This window comes from Sebastes fasciatus, chromosome 12 (assembly GCF_043250625.1).
Source record: "Sebastes fasciatus isolate fSebFas1 chromosome 12, fSebFas1.pri, whole genome shotgun sequence".
In the NCBI taxonomy this organism is placed as follows: domain Eukaryota; kingdom Metazoa; phylum Chordata; class Actinopteri; order Perciformes; family Sebastidae; genus Sebastes; species Sebastes fasciatus.
In genome coordinates this window covers 31,170,640-31,192,462 of record NC_133806.1, presented here as the reverse complement: position 1 = coordinate 31,192,462, position 21,823 = coordinate 31,170,640, and the positions used below count along the sequence as shown (strand labels likewise).

The 21,823-nt window shown below is 43.3% G+C and overlaps 1 protein-coding gene across 1 annotated transcript in view; it reads right to left on the bottom strand.

Annotated features, from left to right (window-relative positions):
• Positions 1-327: 327 nt before the first annotated feature.
• Positions 328-21,823, bottom strand: part of eif3ea (eukaryotic translation initiation factor 3, subunit E, a) — a 31,420-nt gene continuing 9,924 nt past the window's right edge. Inside the window, exons 6-13 of the mRNA XM_074654720.1 lie at positions 17,714-17,839; positions 17,204-17,328; positions 13,812-13,938; positions 13,046-13,147; positions 8,948-9,057; positions 2,184-2,286; positions 1,604-1,738; positions 328-499 (exon numbers count right to left, since the gene is read on the bottom strand). Of these exons, the coding sequence (XP_074510821.1) occupies positions 464-499; positions 1,604-1,738; positions 2,184-2,286; positions 8,948-9,057; positions 13,046-13,147; positions 13,812-13,938; positions 17,204-17,328; positions 17,714-17,839 (864 nt within the window). The 3' untranslated portion in view covers positions 328-463. The remainder of the gene's footprint in view (positions 500-1,603; positions 1,739-2,183; positions 2,287-8,947; positions 9,058-13,045; positions 13,148-13,811; positions 13,939-17,203; positions 17,329-17,713; positions 17,840-21,823) is intronic.

Sequence of the window (21,823 nt, the reverse complement as noted above, 5' to 3'; positions counted from 1 at the left end):
TCTCATGTCCACAGATGGGCAGGATGACTGGCAGAGAGTGTGACCACTGGTAACTGTACATCACCTCGGTTTGCCCCCTCCAGCTGACGTCCCGCTGCCACGCTGAAGCGAACCACTAAAACACCATAAAACCAACAGACTAAACAGCCATTCATCATTACTGCGCACACGCGAGCCGCATCACACACAGCAGTCTTAACTGTCCCACTCAGTGACTCAATACGCACATTAAAACTTCATCAAGTATTACCGATACAAAAAGGGCTGACCACGCAAACCTCAGCCGTCGTTCGTAATGTCCAGAAATAAGGCAATCATGGGTGAAAATGGTTTTGTTGGTCACTTTTATTGAACTGGTGATGACTTGAACCAAGTGCTAAACTGCACTGTGCTCGTCGGAGATACAAAGTGTGGAAAAAAGATGTAACACAATGAGTCGGATGGATCCATCTTCATTGTGTGGCTAAAATCCAGTTTCCTGACCGGCCCAGTTTGGTGTCTGGAAGAAAAAGTGTGAAGAAAACGGAAAAGTTAGACCATTTGTAGATCACTGAGAAACGATCAAAACTACATTTTGCAGTTGACTGTGGGAAATGTGAAAAAGTAACATACATGTGCAAGCAGTTATGTGCTGACGTTTTTTGCTGTGAGAGTTGACAGGGACCCTAAGCTGCCGTCCCAGATGGTAGGCAGTAAATGTTCTCTATATGTAAGTGATTTGTTGCCTTGAGGACAGCAGGATGTAATGGTGCTCTGTGAGTTGTTTGCAGCCTCTTTTGTCTAATTACAAAACGTCCTTAATGAGGGGGGCCTTTGCTCTTTTTTACAGGACAGGGTTATGGCAGCACTCCCGCTGCAGATAATCAAACAATAGGGAGGAGGGGTGATTGAGCACATCAAAAGATAGCTGCACAGTTAAAAAGTGAACATTTAACATGTCTGTTGTAACTCCGTGGCCTTGGTGCGGTCAGGTGTCGGGGACCATCAATCTGATCTGACAGACGTGCGTGTCTTCAAGGAGTGGGGAGTTGTGTGAAGCAACAGCTCCAGTTCAGAGCATGTGCGTGATTATGACATTCTGTGTAGTGCTTGAACAGTCGACATACCACTAAAACACACAAGGTCAACATCAAAAACACACTTAAATGGGATGACTGGACCCTGAGCCAGACATCTGCAACAGGTCCTAAGTGCAGGGAACTCCAGGCTTTAAGTAATGTTCACCAAGAGCTAGTGTGAGGGTCCACCTTATTTACGTTGCTGAGCTGAGTCACAGAGCTCAGGCATCGTTTTATGGTTGTTTGGAATCTACCTTGTCATTAGGCCTTTGAAGAGCAATGGAGGGATGAAAGCGTTGGCTCTGTTAAACTTGCTCTTACTGGCTTATTCCGTGTAAAGAGAGCTTTTGTTGATGGTTGTTCATCAACATTCTTTAGCCTTGTTCTTTTGAGCTGATCATTTGAGACACTTTGAACTGCCCTGAGTTCATGTTGACCTTCTAGCAATCTGATCGGTTAAGGGAGGGATGGTTGCCTACAGCGACAAGCTGGGAACGGTGGTTTGTGTGCATTTTTTTTGTATGTACAGTATGTGTGTTACTCACCTCGGTCTTGGTGCTCTGGGCCTGCTTTTTCTCAATGTTCATGGCCAACATTTGGCTGCGGAACGAGAGGCTCTTGGTCTTCTCAATCACCTGCTGGTAAGGCGATACGGCGTTGTTCCCCATGACCACATGACCCTAGAAATATGGACAAAATGGACAACAGATTCACAAAAACAACCGATGATCCAATCACTTTTGGTCTTGCAGACACACCATCCTACAAAACACCAAACAGAGGCTACCTAGGTCCTATTCAAATCTACTGTAGGCACATCTAGATAATTCTATGTCATTCCGGAGGACTGGGCTATGATTTGCTGATTACAGAGAACTGTTGTGATGTGTACACCAAAACATGCAGGTTCAACATGGAGCCTCACAAAGGGGACCCAACCAGGGCGAGATATTATGCTTACAATTTCCTTACAGTGTACCCTTCAATTACAAAATCAGGATATAAATAATGCTTCCTTATCCCTCTGAAGTCACACAGGAGGAGCATCTAAAAGAGCGATATGACTGTCACTAATTAGTCAAGTGTTGAGCTGATCTGATTGAGGAAGAAGTCAGAAGGTCTCACCAGTTTGGAGTCTATTTTTGCATCCAGCCTGGCGTTGCGGATAAGATTGACGATCCATCTCTCAGCGTCCTCGGGCGTCATGTTCAGTTTGTCTGCCAGCATGCTGTTGAGGAAACAAGAGAGACATGAGACCCTAACCTGAGTGTAAGGAAACAGCAACAGTAGGAAGGTCTGTCTCAGTGCTGGACTAACCTGACTCGCCAGATGGTTTGTTACACAGAACCATCTGAGAAGCTGTCACTGGAAACAGTTTGGGAAAGGACTGGCACTTTCTTTACCGACTGTCTGTCAATCAATCTTGGCTAATCTGACTCAGGAGAAGAGCGTCATCAAAACATCTTTTCCATCGAGGAAAGCCTTCAGTGCCGTTCTTTGCTCTGCCAGTTGATAGAACTGTCCTATTGGAGCATCTACGCTAACCTCTTCAGGAGCCACCATTGTTATTTAGAATGAACACTCTGCTCTCCGTGACGTCTCACACACACCTAATTCACGCCTCTAGCTGCCAGTAGCTCCTCACAGGACGCTGATTGGGCCGTGATCTGGCTTGTCGGCCAAAAACGCATTACTTGAAGCCTGACAAGATGGATTTTTTTTTATAGATGTAATCCAGTGATTCTCCAGCTGCCGTGCAAGGTTAGAGCTGGACAGATTGTCCAGAAAATGAAGAGAATACCCAGAGATGCCGACCCTGGCTAAGGACGCTGTACTGGCATGGGACTAATAATACCATATGTGAGGACCTCATATAATTAATTATCTTTTGAGGGAATAATGAAATTCACCAAAATCCCTGGTGCTTTAAATTTGTGATGTACCAATTTAACAAATCAAAACCTGAAGTTTGCACTCGCCACTTCCTTAAAACCTTACTTTACAGATTCCACCATTTAGTCTTACTTTTTTAGACCATGCTAGCAGCATGGCTCTATGGATGGCAATGTTGGCCGTACTACTGAACATATTTCAACATCTACCAGATGGATTAGCACAGTCATTTTGTACAGACATACATGGTTTCCAGACTAGAGTTTTCCTCTAGTGCCATCATGAAATTTCAGTTAGTCTTATACTTTCGTTTATGACCAAATCCTTGAAAAGCTAAATCGGCCTCAGCAGTACTTTGTGTTTAGAGCTAATTAGCAAATGTTAGCAATGCTAACACGCTTAACTCTGAAAGTGAACATCATAAACATCCTCATAAAGAGCCTCCAAGAGTCGCTAGCATATTCATGTTCAAATGACAAATGTCTATAAAAATGCCATTTCAGAATATAAACAAACTAAACCTGAACTGATGGTTGGATTACATTAAATCAGAGACAATCCTCTGCAGTTGTTACTAATCTCTCGGTAAGATCAGTCCTTTAGAAACAGTGACTTCAATTAAACTGTGTTGATGAATATGCAAAATATGTAACAACACCAAATAACTCTGTCAACCCCTACACTACATTACATTATGATGGATGTTGCACATTAGGTGCCACGTGACTAGTAATTATTTTCCTTTGACAGAGCTAATAAATGGCCGACATATTGTGTTCAGGCAAAAGGTGTACAACATGAAACACACCCCAATACACTTCTAATGGTCCTCTACTAATGGAAGCTTGATTTACAGACTTGTAGGAATAACTCAATTAGTAGTGCTGGGACTACCCCATGTTGTGAGCCTCTGTGGTTACTTATCCTTTTATTATTGTTTTTGTACCGCTCTACACTCTCCCCACCTGGCTGCTAAAGCTCGTCGTGACTCGTCACTGGTCAAACAGCGACTGTCCCTCAAAATGAAAGCCATGTTGGGGACCGGCCCGCTCTTTGATATAACGAGAGACATGGATGTGTCACAGTAGAGGGAGGGGAGGTATGAGGGTGGCTGGCATTCTTTGATCCAAAGCTTTTCCCCAGTGCAGCTGGCTTCCCTTGTGGCTTTCAAAATAACTAGACCCCCCTCAATATCCCCATCTAGACCCCCTTCCCCCTTCGTTTCCTGCCCCCTTCCTCCCGTCTGACCCCCACCACCCTCCACGCCTACCGCATTTCATATAAGGGCCCCAATAAATATCCTCAACCCCTCTGTGCACTGCCCACAATTACTACAGCAACCCTACCTCTCATCTCAAAAGCAAGACACCGACCCCCTCCCACCCCTGAAAAACCTTACTAACACACACACACACACACACACACACACTTAATGAAATACTGTCATTGTGTATAGCCGGTGTGTGTTTGTACAAAATAATAGGGGTTAGAAAGGCCTATATAAAAACAATTTACTCTACTAATTATCACTTCCTGGTCCATTCATCACATTTTGTGTGACTCCTTCAGTGAGTAAGCTTGAATCGGCCCAGACCACACCACTACTCACGCCATGGCGCTGCAAACACAGATCCCACCACCACCATTACTGATTTTTACTGTTGCTCTCAGAGTCTGACTTATTTAAGACATTCTTTTGGTGGGAAGTAATCTTTGGGATTTGTGATAATCTGTTTTACCTCAAGACTCAAGGCTAAAAAAAAAAACTAAAAAAAAACTACCACTTTCTAACCCATGAATGTTGGTGAAATGGTGGCAAAACCACATAAGGAAGGGAAGTGAAATGATGTCAGTGTCTGGATGGGGCATTAAAAGCATAAACAAAAAAATAAAAGCATTACCTCAGCATAATGAGCAAAGTAGGGTTTGGTCTCCGAGTGACAGTGCATATCTCTCGACATTTTCACCGCAGTGAAGTGATGGAGGATGTGGATAACGAGATAGAAAAAGCACCAGTTGGGAGTTGATTCATGTGTCTCAGCAGCCCAGAGGAGGGAAAAGGGATACAGAGAGACTGATCAACCTGTCACTCACACCAACACACTGCTAACGTAGCTCTCTGCTGGACGGATGATTACACTTCAGGTCATCAAATCCTGGAGAAAATGATGCTCGACAATGAAATTGCTCCGATGGATCATTATTGGGAACCTAACAAGTTTAGAAAAGTGTCAGCCTGTCTAATGACGCAAGTTTAGGTTGTGATGGATAACACATGTCAGTGACCACAGAGAGACACTATAATAACGTCAGGGATTTTAGTCTGCAGGCCTGAGTGTTGCTAATGTAGAGTGAATGGTACATTGACCAATAGTTGTAGCTTATATTGATAGCTTAAAGATGCTCTATTCAATATCCAGAGCATTAATATAGCAGCAAACAACTATTTGATATGTAAAGATATAGTGGAGTAATGTCTACCTGAGCAGAGAATCAAGCTGTGCTTTTCGTGTATGCGAGCGTGCCCCACTGGCTAGCTCACTGCCGCTGCTCTGCACTACGCTCATACGGTGGGTGCAGCTGATAACGTCGTCCCGACCGATGGCGTCGTCGCGGAAGCGTAGCACCCACCCTCCGGTCTCCTCTCAGGCAAACGCTGTTATCTCTGTCGGCACTTTCGCCATTGTTAGCACCGTTAGCTCGTCATGTTCAGAGCCTTTGGTGAGGCAATAGAGATGCTCCCAATCCCATATTTAGTGCCTTTAAATCAATAAAAGGTTTTGATCTGAGTTGGTGTTTTTTTTGGATTATAATGCATTATAATATAAAGTAACGCAATATAACAAAACAACTCAAACTACTTCATCAAAAATCACTATCAAGATGAATTAACGCCTGTCGGACACAGTCAACAAATACATAAGCCTCATGACTATGTAACACATATAACACAAAAATATTATTATGTCCACCCCTGTATCTTGCTCTTCAACAGTGTAACACTACAAAAACAATAGTCAACACCTGTTAAGAGCGCCACTCCAGCACACTCACTGACATTCAGAAACACTCTTCACTTATTTACCTAACAATCAAGTAATCTAAAAGGCAAATCTGAATGAAATTTGTTATTGGTTCCCATGTTACCCGTGTGATTAAGTGATTGCTGCGCAGGGGTACTGGGTGTTTTGTTTGGCAATTTAGTAAAGTGGGGGCACATGTCAGTCAAGTCCAGGTCAGATATGATGATCAAAACAAACATGATCTGGTTTCCTCGCCGGGGAGTTGAGGTAACCCCTAACCCCTCTAAACGTGATCCGAGCAGCATAACACAGGAACACAGAGTGCCCCCAAAAGGCCCAGGGCCTTGGCCTGTACCAGCCAAAGTCCTCTAATCTAATTTATAAAAGAAAGTCTGGCAATGTTTTCCTCCCAGGAAGGGCATTTGTATATCAGAGGAGGGTTATTTTATCTCATTGTCTCTCCGAGAGGTGTATAGCAGCTAACCCTACTTAAACCTCAGGGTGAAGGGAAGAAAAGAAAGAGAGAAAAAGGAGGGAGTTGTGAGAGGGTGCAGGGAATGGGTTGGACTTATACAACCAACACTATTGACATCCTTTGGCCCTTAAGCCAGGCAGACAGCCTCCATGACTGGTTTTATTTTACACAACCATGATCCTGTTCCTTGGGGGAGAGGGGATCACTTTCATTTCGACCCCTTACTCACTCTGGCTCCTGAGCTTTCGACTTCAGGCTAAGGGACTCCTTTGGGTCTTAATACCGAGCTCACACTTGAAGAGAGGGGTCGGTCATCGGGGTCTAACTCTGTTAGAGGAGAGGAGGAGGAGGAGGAGGAGGAGGATGGGGGATCCTTCTCAAAAGTAGCCCCCTTCTTAACATGGCTGGCCTAAACTGAATGCATTGTTAAACACTAACATATGATAGTGTTTGGGAGACTCCAAGCCATTTGGAGCAACCCTCGCTTTCGGCTTGGGGTAAAATTGATTTTTCGGGGAAACCGAAATGATCGTGTGGTCTTTTTAATGACTCAATTGAGAGGTGGAAAGATCTTCAGTGTTACATCCAAATACACAAGACACTGCGTCCAACTACCAGTGAGCTGTTGTGTACAAATACAATCTAGTGATGAGGGGGGAAAAAGCTGTCCAAATGATCATGTGTCTGAAGCATTTACTCAAAATGTCAAAGGACAAGTGTGCATTTGAGGTCAAAGCAGGGTCTCGCCACTGCAACGTTTAATGGAAGGACTAAGGAAATAAACCCTGTAAATCAAACAAGGAAAACAAAGCTAAATTGGAAACACGCACACGCACTCAGGACACTGAAAAAGTCGAGACAAAAGGATGTGTGTGCATGCAGTTACGAGTGCAGGCTGAATCACAGTTTCACTGCCTTCAGTACATTTTACATAAGCCTTCATTGCATAAAATAACTCAATTACGCCAACTTCTGGTCTACTTTTGTGTCCCAAACTGTGGGCAAAAGGCAAGCTAAATATCTGTGAAACCATCATGGCCAGCAGCTATAAAAATGTCCTCATTAAAAACAGCCATCGAATTCATTTGAGTCCACGCTTGGGTGCAGAGGGCTTCTGGGTACAGGACTAATGACTTGGAATTTGGGTGTCTTTCAAAAATAGACAATGTTCTGTCCATCGTCATAATGCCACCGAAAATAAACACAGAAATCCCTGAAACTGCCCCCGATATGTGTTCCCGCTTTAGAAAGCCCAGCAAACGAGAGCACAAGACAGAAAAAAAGGGTGAAAAGTAGAAAAATCACCGTTCGACTTCCTCTTTCAGTGTTACCACTAACCTTTGTGGTCCTTAACAAGTAAATGGATCCTATTGCAGTAAGTCTGCCAAAAAGAACCAGGACTCCTAATCAATTCCAGACAATCTGCAACTGGAGATTTCGACGGGGCCTGATCATGTTCCACGGTTCAACCTTGACTACAGACCTCCACGGCTCTATATAACAGTCAATGCAATCATTTTCGTGTCAACAGAAGTAATTCATTCCCTCTTTCCACTAAGCATCATGTATTTGTGGACCATATTTGAAATGCAGACCTTCCTTCAGCATTCGCTGTGAATATAGCCTGCTGAAAGCGATGGTAGATTTGTGCTGTGAAATAGTGAGGATACACAAATGTATAACGTGTGCATTATCTAATATCAGAGATTAGATGCGGCAACAAGCACAAATCCACAAAGACGGGGATTAATGGCTGAGAACGGTGAATGATCTGTCTTTATCTTTGTCACTCTCTAAAATGTATGTAAAGAGGCAGCCAAATCCTATAATCTCTCTTAATTGCAGACAATTACTATAATCTTTTTTTTTTCTCTCGGATAATGCTCACTATAATTAGCATTGACTAAATTTCTTGGTTTTAGGGGAAGCATCCAAGGTCAGTTTTATTTTAATGTACCAAAACTGCATTTTGAACTAGGAGTCAATAGAGACCTACAAAACCATTTGACCTCCCTTCACCCAAAGAAAAGCGCTGAAAGATTCCTGCCTGCTACCGCAGCTGGGAACGTCTAAAGCCGTCTAAACCCTGACCTCTTCCTGGGAGAAAACTGTCCACGAATTGGCCTCGGACAGGTGGTCTTAAAAGTTTAGTGAGCAGGGCAACCTGTGGAGACCTGGAAGCAGTTAAACCTCACAATACTTAATCCTCGAGTTGTGTGGGGTCAGCATGGCTGTGTGTGGAAGGGGCAATAATCACTTATCTGTGAGCAGAATTCCACTAATCACAAAGCCCATGTTTTACTTCCTGTTTACTGAGTGCTTACAAAGTCTAGTGATAGCCAATAGGACTTCCTGTTAGTCGTAAGGGATGCGTGTCTGAATCCTGCTGTGCACCATGGTCAGCGACTACAGTGTCCCACATGTACCATCACCAAAAGTCAGAGGCTCAACTTGCAAATGTTAGTTTCACAGAGTCTGGATTGTATTGCGTGACTAACCTGATGCTAATGCACTGGTGAATTCTGCAGAAGGTCTCGAAGATGAAGAGGCGGGCATTCTCAATGAAGTCCTCCAGGCAAGCGACCAGGAAGAAGTCATTCACAAGAACCTAAGAGAAAGAGAGCATGTTATTTAAGAGCAGTTATTTCTGTCTGTTTATAGGTCTACCTCAAAGTTTCTCTTAAGGTTCGCGAAACAGTTAAATAAGTCAGAGCTTTTCTTAGACTCATTAGGACAATCAAGCCGGGACCTTCAGATTGAACAGCAATGGAGAGTCACGAGTTTAGCATTACAAGTTGCAGTCGGTCTGCCTCTAGGAATTCATGTCTTATTCAATTAAGGAAAAAAAAAAAAATTAACTGAAACCAAATTCAATCCATTGTTGGTAAATGTTCAGAGTAAACAGGGAAGGGAGGACCATGCTGGCTACATTTATCAAAAGGTCTGTTTTGTCAAGTTCCCTGTATAAGGTAGTACTCCCAGACCCTGCAAGGTGATTCAAATCAACCGCAAACCTTCAAATTCTACAACCGCCACATGAGGCAAAACAGGAAGAACAGAGCCGACCACATTGTCTGTGACTTATCACCAGTCATCTGGTCCGGTGGTTCAGAGTCAACTCCACAGTGCAGGCGCCAAATTTCATACACCACCAGTCCAAATAAACTCACAGATGAGAGCGAGTCTTTTCAGCCATCCAAATATATATATACACTATATCACCCGTGGCTTGTTACAGTAAGAAATACAGCCTTGCCTGGACTCTTTGACACGACTGCATATGGCCAATTCATCTACTGTAAAATGTTCATGACCCAGCTATGGCCCCAGAGGTACCACTGTGTGAAATGCTCCCATTTCTCACTGCTCGCTGCATTCCAAACTCTCCATCGAGTGTGATTTCACATCACAGACCTCCATCTTCAAAAAGTTCTCTAAGAATTACCAGCTTTTTGTTTGCTTAAGCTTAGAAAGCTGCTATCTGAGCAGAGTTTCTGCTTGAATAGATCTCAACTACATGGCGCTATCAGGCAACGCACATTTCAGCTATGACAACGCTTATCTAAGGCTGATAAACTTTGAACAGTTAAGTGCCCTAATTACTGTCATCTGGGATTCAGACCACAAACGCTTAAACAAATTCTGGAAGGGGCTTGAAGAGCCCTTTTATGCACAATCTGACTATAGGTAGGCCTATACTTTTCATTCTTTGACATGCAAGCATCAAACATCTGACAGTGATTCCAGATTTGAGCGGAGTGGGAAAGAAACAGCCTGAACAGGACAATTTGAACCAAGCTAAACCCATTTGAAAGCACTAGGTTCAAACTATTATACAGGGTACAGTGAACCGAAGACAGGAAAGCTGAAAACAATACCCATTTCTTGCTATTACAGCAATCAGTTAATAGACGGGTGCCACTCTTCTCAATGGCTCAAAATTGATGCATTACAAATGCTCATCAAGATGAGAGCCCATCCCAACGGGGTATCCGTTTACCTCAATCACTGTGAAACATCCCTTTACCTCTGAAATAATGCCCTGTTTAAAGGATTGCGTGTGAATTTCTGCAGAGAAAAAAAAACGGCATTACTGACTTCAGACGAGGCCGTTTTGGGGAAAATGTTTGCAGACCATCACAGGTAATGCATTAAAGGTGCTGTTAAACATTTTCGGAACCACCCACCTTGCTAGGCCTGCTTGTGAACTGAATGAGGTCAATAGAGGGCTTTTGTGTCTACTGGACATGCTCTGATAAGACTGACAGGTAAGCCGGTGTTAAAAGCACCTGGAATAACTTGGGCTCTGACCTGAGAGGTAGTTGGCTTTTGAGCATCTGTTTCAACCACAGTAGAGACTCTGTAAACAGATCCCCATGAGGCGAGGTCAAGACCAACCCAGAGAGTTCCTCAAAAGTGTGTGCAAGTGTTTAACAAGGTCGGTGATTGAGGGCGTGTGTCATGTGTCTTAGCTGAAATAGGATCCCACTCTAATATTGTTGATAGTACATGTCATCGTTTGGAGATGGCCCCTGGAGGCCTTCGCACAGGAAAAATCTCATTTGCTCTTGGAACATGTTGGGGATGTTTTTCTGACCATGAACAGATTGTTTTGAGGGTATAACTAAGTAAAAACAAATCTTCACAAGTGAGTTTGCTTTTAACTTCCTCATTTGTTAAACAGTGATTTGGGTAAGTTGAAGACTCTTTGTATTAGCTTAGAAATAAGTTAGAACGAAACGGAACCGCCAGTAAACCGCTGACATGATTTATAAACATTTGCTCCTGGGAAGGAGCCATTTGATCAGGCCAGATGTTTTTCATTTTCAAGGTTTATCGTCAAGAGGCAAAAGATGAAAAAGGGGCCAAATAGTTTTGCCTTTTATTCCTCCACAGGTCCAAATTATCAAGTCCGTCGGGAAAACCAAATTACAGTGTGTACGCAAAGAATGAACTAAGAGGTCAAGTTACGCAAAATATACATATACATAGCACAACACCAGTTAGGACACCTGCTCTCTCTCTCTAAATCTGGTTACTGTCCACTGAATGTGTCCCCAGAATCTGACAAGCCCCTCGTAATAAGGTCTGCTGGACTTATGGCGTCAATGCATCACATCATCTATCATTATGTTGCACAGGCATTCCTGTTATTGTGTCCACCCGCTGTATCTAACTGAATGCAACACTTGGATTGCAATATCTCAAAATATGCTGCACAGAAAACCATGGTGAGAGCATTTCAGAAGAGTCATACATACACGCACAAAAAAGGAATAAGGAATTCCTAAGAGATGAAACAAGACTTAAAATTGTTGTACTCTACTTAAACGAAGTCTAACTACTAAAAGTATCTTCACATTGTCTCTTATTTTTTTTGTTAATTTAACTGCTTGGGATTTTTGAGGTTGCAGTTTGTGGTTTTGTACTGAGCTGCGTTATATTTTAAGGTGTTTCTAATATTTTTGCTCCTTCATATACAGTAATGTACACCAGTTTATTAGGTACACCTAGCTAGAACTAATGCAGTCTTATACAACAGCCCTGCCTACCTTATGAAGGTTATAATGTTCAGTTTCTGCTGAAAGGTGTCGATTCAACTGTAAGGTCATTGTATCGCATTATACTGAGACATTAATGACATAACCTGGGTGGAAACAATATTAGAGACACCAAGGTATGGATATGGATAAAGCACAGCTACACAATGAAATAAATATCCAGTATAAAACTAATTCAGCCACACCGAACTCTGTCATCCATTTACAATACTTGTTGGTATGCATTATTGACCCATGTAGTGCATGTGCCGTTTGTTTCTTTAGGAAATTATTAATAAGTAGACATTGGATGTTGTTTGTCTGAAGTTCTATGGAGAATGCAAAGTATATCAGCACTGTTTTTCAGAACAGATTGGACACACAGACCACAGACATTTGATGTAGAGATATGCAAAATAGCAACAAGTTTGTCACACTTTTTCCCCTCACTGAGCCGTAAATATCTCATTTGATGTCACTTATCTAATCACATTTATCACAGTGTTCAGCTGAGTAGTCATCAACATATAAAGAGGACTTTTATAGTATACTCATATTACAAATCCAAATTGAAATAAAAGCTCTAAATGGCGGTGCTGTGACAGATCTCCTTCTTAAAACGAGTGTCTGCACGCCTCTGCAGAGACTTCTGCTTATAAAGCTTTTACTGTTAACTACTGGCCAGATGAGTCAATTACAGGCCATAGTAAAATCTGACTGAAGCCTGAGTCATGCAGTGTCCAAGAGGAGCTCTATATCTGACAAGGCACAGACTATCACTGTTCTGTCTGAACTGGACCCACGCAGAAGTCCAGCTAATAGAAATGCTGGGTGATCAGGGGGGAGAAGGTCAGACAGAGATCATGTGATTACTAACGATGTTTACTACGATGCTCTGTGCGAACGTTTAGGAGTCTGACCTGCAAGTCTGAGGTCCTCAGAAGACCTCGGTTTTGTCATGGAGAGGCACAATAATCGACAAATAAACTGCTTCTCATAGTTTGGGAACAAAAGGATGAAATGAATGTTGGTGAGGTTACTGTGGTGGTTACTCACCGACTCGCACTCCCTGAGTTTCTTCTGAGCACTGTCAAAGTCAAAGTTCACGTACAGGCACTCCACGAACTCTGTAATTGGATCTTTGTAGGTGTAAGATTCCTGAAAAGAAATTAAATATAATACAATCAATCATTATGTCCAAATACATCTATACGTTCATGAATCAAAGCTGCTATAGCTTACGTTTTTAATGAAGTCAAAGTTTAGCTATTTTAAGATGAATAAAATAAAGCAGACATACTTGGACATAAACATGAAAAAAATTTCCGACTAATATCAGCATATACATTGGTTTTACGACAGTGACAATAATGACTATGTACTCAAAATAACCACCTGCTGGGTACAATAGCTAAACAAACATAACAATTTATAAGGACCTGAGTGAAAACACATTTGAGCAGTTCTTAGAGTCAGAGACCCAACCTGACCTGAGGCCACAGTAGAGAGCACTGGGCACATGTTTTAGTGATTATTACCAACAACCCACCGAGACGGTGCTTAGATCTCTGAAGTAGCTACTGTCGTTGGTGGAGAGGGCATCTGTACACGACACATTCATCAGAAGTAATGGGTTCAAAGCTTTTCCAGCTTGGACCCAAACGCACACACACTCCCTGACCGTAAAAGGAAGCGTTAGCAATGCTATTGGGTTACATGGTCAGTTACTCATCCTCCAAAGCCTGTATGGCCTATAAGCAATGACCTGATAACTGTGTGCACTTTGTAAACACCGAGGGGGGAGAATAAATAAGAGTGGTACCTGCTGAATGACCTTCACCAAATCCTTCAGGACCTGCCGACGCTTGCGGACGTCCTTGTTTGTAATGATCGCTGTGGTCAGGTAACGCAGGATGTGTGGGCACATAGTCTGGATTGCATTGAGGTACCTGGAAAGAGGGAGGACAGAGGTAATCACTTATCAGACTGATGTAAGCAAAGACATGATCTTTACAAGGACACATAATAGAACATTTTGGCTGCCTGTTGGGCTCCTGGCATTTAGAACAGAGGGAAAGCCTTTGCAGCTAAAACAGATAAATGTCCTAACAGGACCCTCACTCCTGGACATGGGTCCCAGCTTTAAGCCGTCTCTTTCATTAGTGTCCTATGAGAGGGAGGAGGAAAAGGAAACCCTGGCAAGAAGATATAGATCAGTGAGCAGGGACCTGCCCAGTAGCTGAAACCCAATCCATCAGGGACTGATGTTTCAACCACAGGTCAACTGGCTAAGGGCTGAACACAAGAGACAGGACGCTGTTACAGGCCAATTCTAATCCCACACCAACTCTGGAGACAATTTTCTGTAAAAACACCACGCACGCACACATGCACATACCACTTTACTTGTCAAGATGGCAATCAATCGACATTAACTGTATCGCCAAAACTCCTTATTGGTTTCTAAATATCCATCTTTGAACTCCACCCTCCACTCAATCCCAAATTGACCAAATTAAATCTGAAAAGAGGAAGTGGTGTGGTCCCCTTCAGGTCCCTTGTAGCTGAGGCCAGAGGAACACATGGTGTTCAGAGAAAGAGTGCCGACAACAGTTTAATTAGCTGGAACAATTAAAGGGACAGGGGACCTGTGGCAGTAGTGATGTTGAGTCTAAAAACAGCAGTGGGCTGCTTGGCAAAGCCATCGTCGTTCTGGTTTTAGGAGGGCTCTCTCCCTCCCTCCCTTTGTAGTTGCTTGACTCCCGTGGAAGACCGCAACGCTCCGCACTGTGTTCCTGATTAACTTACACCTACTCACTCTCCAGGGGGGGCTCCAATAGCAAGCAATCTGGCATGAGTCACTGTACCATATCTGCGGGGCATTCACCCTACTCCACTTAGGGGACTTCATCTTTTTCTTTTGAGTCTTGAGGCAACAAGCGTCGCTGCACTGGTTTGCTGAAGATGCTACTGAGGCATGCAGCCAAGAAATCAAGTATGAGTTCAAATTTCCTCTGTTCTGTTCAAGGGGGGGCTGTGGGAGAACACAGAAGAGGGACACGGCAACAAGGTCCCATTTCACGGCTCGTCTGGAGAAGAAAATCATGTCGAACAATTGAAAGAGTGATATAGACAATCGAGTGACTCGGGATACGTTACTGTAGCAGTATTTGCCCAGTTTGCACCAGTATCATACTTAGCTACTGAGCATCATTTCCCTCGGAAGTCAGTGCAGTCTGTCACTCGTACACAAACAAGGCTTTGGACCAACATCTGCTGACTGCAGGGGTAAGGGAGGTCATATGTGGAGCCGAAGGCCAGGCACTGGTCACCGACTTCAACCAAAGGAAGTACTGACCGTCAAAAGATTGGAAACGAAAGCCAAGCCTCAGTGGGGAAAACATGAGGTTTCTCGACTGTGAAACTGCAAAGCACACAGAACTACCTCAGTTTGTCCACACAGATGGTTGGGTGAGCTTTTCATGAGTAATTATTGGGCAGGCCTCCTTAATCATCCACAATAAAATTAAAAACTGAGTAAAAATTCAGGGAACCCGACATTTGACTGTGCTGTGTTGTGGTCGCCTGTCATACTGTCTGTGGACTCCAATCATCTGTACAATTATACAAGCCTGCAATCAGAACGGGGGGCGGGGGGGGAGGCAGCAAAGACATCAAAATAGGCGGTGTGCAAATTTTAACACAGTGTATAAAGTTTCCGATCTGCGATACACATGGCCTCGTTCTCGACTTGGAGAGTAAACAGACCACACGAAAACACACACTTCTGAAAGCACTTTAAAAATACCAGCGGGGTTCATGAAGAAGCCCACCACCCCAAAATGTGTCGTTAAAGCAAACGGCTTTCTCTAAATCAAGTTAATGTTATAAAATGACTGACCTTTTCTCCGATTCCTCTTAGAATCAGGAATTACCTTTGAGCTACCATACAATTTTCAATACAATATACCTTAATATGGACCCAGGCTTGCTTGTTAATAAGGGTGATTTTTTCCAACAAAATTCATATTATTTGTAAACAAAAACTGCCTTTTCTGTTTTCTGCTCAAAATTAGCTTGGGTGCATCTGCTTGGATTTGAAAGTTTGGTTCAGCCAAATTCTCTGGACCCTCCCAAATCGTGATGAAACAGGCAAGACTCTGAGGTCTATTACGTTTGTTGACCCCCATCCCTAACACTGTGGTAGCCACGGACGTGACACGTATAAAAAACAGAACAGTAGCTAACTGTAGCCCCAGTTTGTGCCTCTCATACATATGCTGAATTTCCACTGCATGGTACGGCTCGGCACGGCACGGCACGGCACGCTTTTGGTAGGTACTTTTCTTGATTTTGTTTTCCACTGCAGATAGGTGGGATTCTTACCTGGTCGTAACAGCGAGCGACGCCGCGTGAAACTGACACGACATCACCAAACCACCAACCAAAGAGAAACGTTTGCACTTTGTCAATTGACCACAGTGTGGTTTTGTGGGCTGCCATTTGATAAAATCTGTGTTGAGTAAATAAAAAAATTGCGCTTGCTAATGATAGTAGCTTGGCTGTTAACGGGTTTGTGCAGGATGTCCCGTGTCGTGCAAGTGACAAGTCTAGTGACGATTCTCAGATCGGCTCAGATTCCTTGGAACCTCGACCGAGGTGATACCAAAGAAAGTACCAGGTACTATCCGCAACTTTTACCAATGGAAAACCAAAACAGAACAGTTCAAGCAAGTCAAGACGGGCCGTGCCAGGCAGTGGAAATGCGGCAATAGCTGCTGTCAAAGCTCCATCAGACTCCCCGTCTTTCTAGCAGAGAGATGGAGAGTCTGACAGTAGCTTGTCATGGCTGGCTAGCTGTGACTACCAGCTCAGTCAGTCAGTCTCCCCTGTGTGCCCAAACCCTCTGCACCACACACTACGTAACCACGAGACCCGGAGCGGTCTTCAGATCTACACAAATTACCAGGGTGCCTATTTTTCATTTAAAACAGGTTTGCAGCCATGTATTTACTGTACCTTAATGGGCCACCAGACCCACGGTTCAACCAAGCTACAGAACGTTGCCTTTCCTGCTGCCCTTGTTTGTGGAAATGGATCTTATCTTTACAACTACTTCCTGGTATTCTTGTCGACGTTTCGCAAATTTCCAGGATGTAAAAGCAGGGGTTCAAACAAGAAACTAAATAAAATAAAATGATAAATGTTACTTACTGTGGCTGATACAGAAAGAGCTCGATGATATTGTCTCTGCCCTTGGGGTGGTTGAAGAAGACAAAGAGAGACCAGTGAATGAGCCATGTCCTCTGCTGGAGAGCCTGGAGCGGGGAGGTGACCGTCTGGACAGGACAAAGATAGAAATAGAGGTAAGAAGGAAGAAAGAAAGGAAGGTGAAAAAGAAGGGGAAAAAAATCACATTTTTCAATGATAAATACATTTAGCCACAGTCACAAGCTCTCCTATTATCTGGTATGGCACAAGAAAAAAAAACCAATTCAAGTGTTCATGTCTCCTAAATGGCCATCAATCAAACATACAACCACTTCATACTCAAATCCTTAAGTAGTCAGATGAGTGTGTGTGTGTGTGTGTGTGTGTGTGTGTGTGTGTGAGAGAGGAGTTGAGATGCCACAGCAGAGCTCTACCCAAAGTGAAATGTCAATATGAGAGTCTATGTAAGGGAATCTAAATGTGGTATCAAATTCTGAGAAGTGGGGCATTTACGTTGTTATCGATAGTCTCTCTCAGGCGGGTGAGGTCCTCCATGGCAGCCTCCCAGTTCTGCATCAGGATCTCAGAGGCCAGCTTGCCCCACAGAGAGTTCAGGGCATTCCTGTCTGTAGCCGGGACCTTGGAAACAGACACGGTGCAGAGTTAAAACCTGAAGCAAACAACACTACAACATACAAAACAAACTGTTTTTCTACATTTTCCTTATACGGTTTGGCGGTCATACACAGTGAGACTGGGCCACTACGTGCTCGGCTTTAGTGGCACTGCTGCACGGTGCAGTCACTTTTCTTATTTATGCTGGATAAATGGATTAAATTATGTCATCCCAAGGGAATGGGACTTGACAGAAAAAGAGAAATGGATCATGAAAGACTGTTTAGCTTTTAATAAAACTAAAATTGCTGCACTTTTAGATACTACAACCACTGCATTGCAGTTGACCAGAGAGTTTCATACTAGATTACCACATTAAATAACCGCCAAATATTCCTATATTTGGAGCACGTGTGTCACTATGCTGTCTGAATAGTTTGCTGGAACTAAAACATTTTGGTTTCAGTTGAGTTTACTTAGTTCATAGGATAATGCTGAAGGTCTTCAAAACTAATGCCATATCAGCAATGACAGACTTAGAATCAATGTCTGAATCATAGGTTACTATATGGGCGTAGTTACAGCAAGCATTTAAAATACCATGTGTCCTGTTTGCAGTTAAGAGTATCCCAGCAATTTAGTATTATGGTTCCATAAAATTGGGGAACACACAACAGACAAAAGAATGGTCAATGTGATGTAGCAGAGGTCCAGATATCCTGGCTTTACCATGACACAGCAGTGGTCAAATGCATCACTGTTAGTATTAAAAAAGAATGAATTTATATCAACAACAAAAATTATAAAACAAATATTTGGGTCCTCCTACATTCCATATTTTTGCACACTTTACTCCACTTCAGTCATGAGAATGATAATTGCAAGAATCTCCGCCCATTACATCCAGTAACTCTGGACAACTCTGTCGTTATCACAAGGTAATTAGGCTGAAATATGAACTGACGCTAACAAGACACATCTTTGTGAGGATAATCACTCTCAAAAATGTGGCAGGCTACTGTTTCTGATTTCCAGAACAGACTAAAACAAACAAAAGGGAATCAGGTAATGAAACACAGGTTAAGAATGCCTCTGAACCTCAGCAAGCCAATCACTCTGTAGTGGACACTGGACTACACCCTAGGGCTCATGGGAAACTCTGTGCCACAGTAGTTCACGATAACACCAAACACCAGACGCAATGACATGAGTCAAGCAGGAAGTCAGGGTGGGTGTCTGCTGAGCGGCCAGAGGAGCCCAGATCCTAACCACACACCCCCGTACACCGTCGGACAGCCGCTGAAGTGGACTGTGAGACACGACAGATGTACAGAGGAAACACTAAAAAAAGAGCAGGTTTCCGTTGGTACCCCACAAATTGGTGAGATTATTCGGATATAGAGGTTATTTTTTTTAACTTGGCAACGACTAGTTACACTCTGATAACATTTCAACTGCTATAATATGAGGCGGTGGCAGGTTAGGGGAAAATATTTGGAAAATCTCCTGTAGTATTCCCCCAAAGGAGAACACAGTAAGGTGGTGTGTCCATCCATCCAGTAGAGTTTCTTTGATCACAGTGCCCAACTCAGGTCCATTATGAATGATTTTTTTTAAAGTGCAGAAGTCACAAGAAAGATCAGTATTGTAACAGCGAGAGAAAAAACTGGCTCCACTGCCAGCGTAAAGGTCAGCGTTTCATCTGCTGAAAGTGTTTTGTTTTGTTTGTTATTTTTTTCCCTCTCTTGGAAGTCCCTGCCTGCTACGTTTGGCTGACCTCCAGGTCATTATGGCAGCTTTTCTACACACACACACAGTCTGGCTTTCACTAGTGGCCACGCTAGAAAAGTTTCAATACCTGGGTTTTTCCAGCAGTTACCTTAAGTTTCCATTGGTTTGTGAAATGGGCACATTTTCGCTGACTGACCAGCAACAATAAATTGACTGTGCTGGGGATCCGTCGGGATACTCAATCTTTATTCTTAACATTCAATCCCTGCATTAAGTGATGATATGAATAAGTTGCTCTTTTCGGGCTAGGCCACACTGTAACAAGACCTGAGGCATGGATTTTGCAAGGCTGGCTTCCTTCGTTTAATTGACTGGGTTTCCCACGTTAAATGACTTTATGGAGCCTCACCTCTCCCATACGGGGGAGGGAGAGACAGACAAGGGGCCTGTGAGGATGGGAGGTCCACAAAACACCGAAAAGAGGGGAGGGGAGAGAGCAGTATACAGACTCCCACTAATGAAATCCATTTCTACCTTTTCCTCGTCTAAAAACCCTCTTGCATTGTCAAGAGTAAGCAACAGATATCTAGTTACAGAGCCTGATCTGCCTGGAACTTAAAATGAGGGGTAAAACAATTTGAGGGGTAAAAAGAAAACAAAAAAAACGGTACTGGACTTCGAACAACATACCACAATTAAAGCAATTTTGGTTTATTTAGACTGAGTTGCAAAGCCATAAACAACTGTTGTTGGAACAGTGGGACATATCCGTTGCAAGCTTTTGAAGACTTTTCTTAATGCCTTTTTTTTGGTAGGGAGTGGAAGTGGAAAGCTTGGGTGAATTACCCGTCATCTTGTCTCGGATGCAACTCTTCCTTCTACAGATTTGAGCAGATCAGTGAAAAAGCCATCAAATGAAGTGCCCAACTGCTTTGGGTTAAGAGGGTTGTTTGTAGCGAAGAGGGTTCATCATCGCTCAGAGCCACTGCCAAGTTTTCCAGCATAGTGAATGTGCATGACTAGCCAGAGTCACTGACATCCGAAAGACAAGAGGCAATGCAGTGCGGTATCAAATGCCAATTAGAATAGGAACAAAAGATGGTCTTAATGTTTTTCACTCTAATGAATAGACAAAATGTTGATCTTATTCTTGCCCATTCTTTCAGGGCTGGGTTTGGCATGAGTCCTTGCCTTACCGCAAAGCTAAATGCTGAACCAAAGACAAACAAAAAGCAGGAGGACAAGTGAGTGACACTTGGAAACCACTGACTATGCAGACTGGTTCCACTGGTCATTATAAGACATTCAGTTGGGTTGAATTCACTAACACTTGATGCAAGATAACACCAAAGCAGTCAAATAGAGCTATATTCCCACTGGAAATTTGGTGTTATTTCAAATGGAGCAATACTCTAAATCAACAGGGGTGTAGCTATAAGCCTGAAGATGCCCTACATGTGACCTTGAAGGCAGCTTCAGAGAAGGCAACAACTGACGCCACCCAGGCGCTGCTGCTTGCATAGTTAATGATGGAATCACCTTGGATACAGACCTCATAGTTGCTGTATAGTTCACACCACTTGGCAACTTCACAGTATAGAACTCTGCGGTTGTGATAGTCAATGTGTAAAAAGTCCAGACATTTGATTTCTCTCCCCATTTCCTGGTTCCATTGGTGAGGAACAAAACAAATTTAGAACTTATTTTGAAAACTGTTGTGAAGGTGGCAATTCTGAATATCTGAGTCGCTAACTGAATCCCCATTTCCCTTTCACACATGTAGCAACAACAACAGAAGATTGTTCATGTCAGACGCATTTTCACCTACTGGAAATATTCCGTGCGCGGGGTTAGCGCCTGAGTTGAGCGTGCAGGAGGCAGGACATCGCGGTTACGCAGCCAGTTCGTAATTTTGGTCATAAACAACCAAAGTCTCTTGCCGCTCCTTGAATGTCTGATGATTTTGGCGTCGGCCCTTACCGACAGAAGTCCCTGAATCTTGTTATCTCTCCAGTTTGTCATTTTCTTTGGCATCTTCGTGTAAATGACCCTTCTTCAAACTTGGATGTTTGTATTCTACCGGTCCAACTGATTCAGACATTTGCGTTCTCACATACAGCTCCTCCTGGTGATGTCTAGATAAGTTCAGGGTTGCTTAGGTCTGGTCACTTGCAGGGGCGCAGTGCTTCAAAGCAACTGGAAACGTGCCACGGGGTCTAGTCAGCAGCAGATCAGCGCCTGCTATAAACTTCTAGTTTGAAGGCACCTTGAACCTAA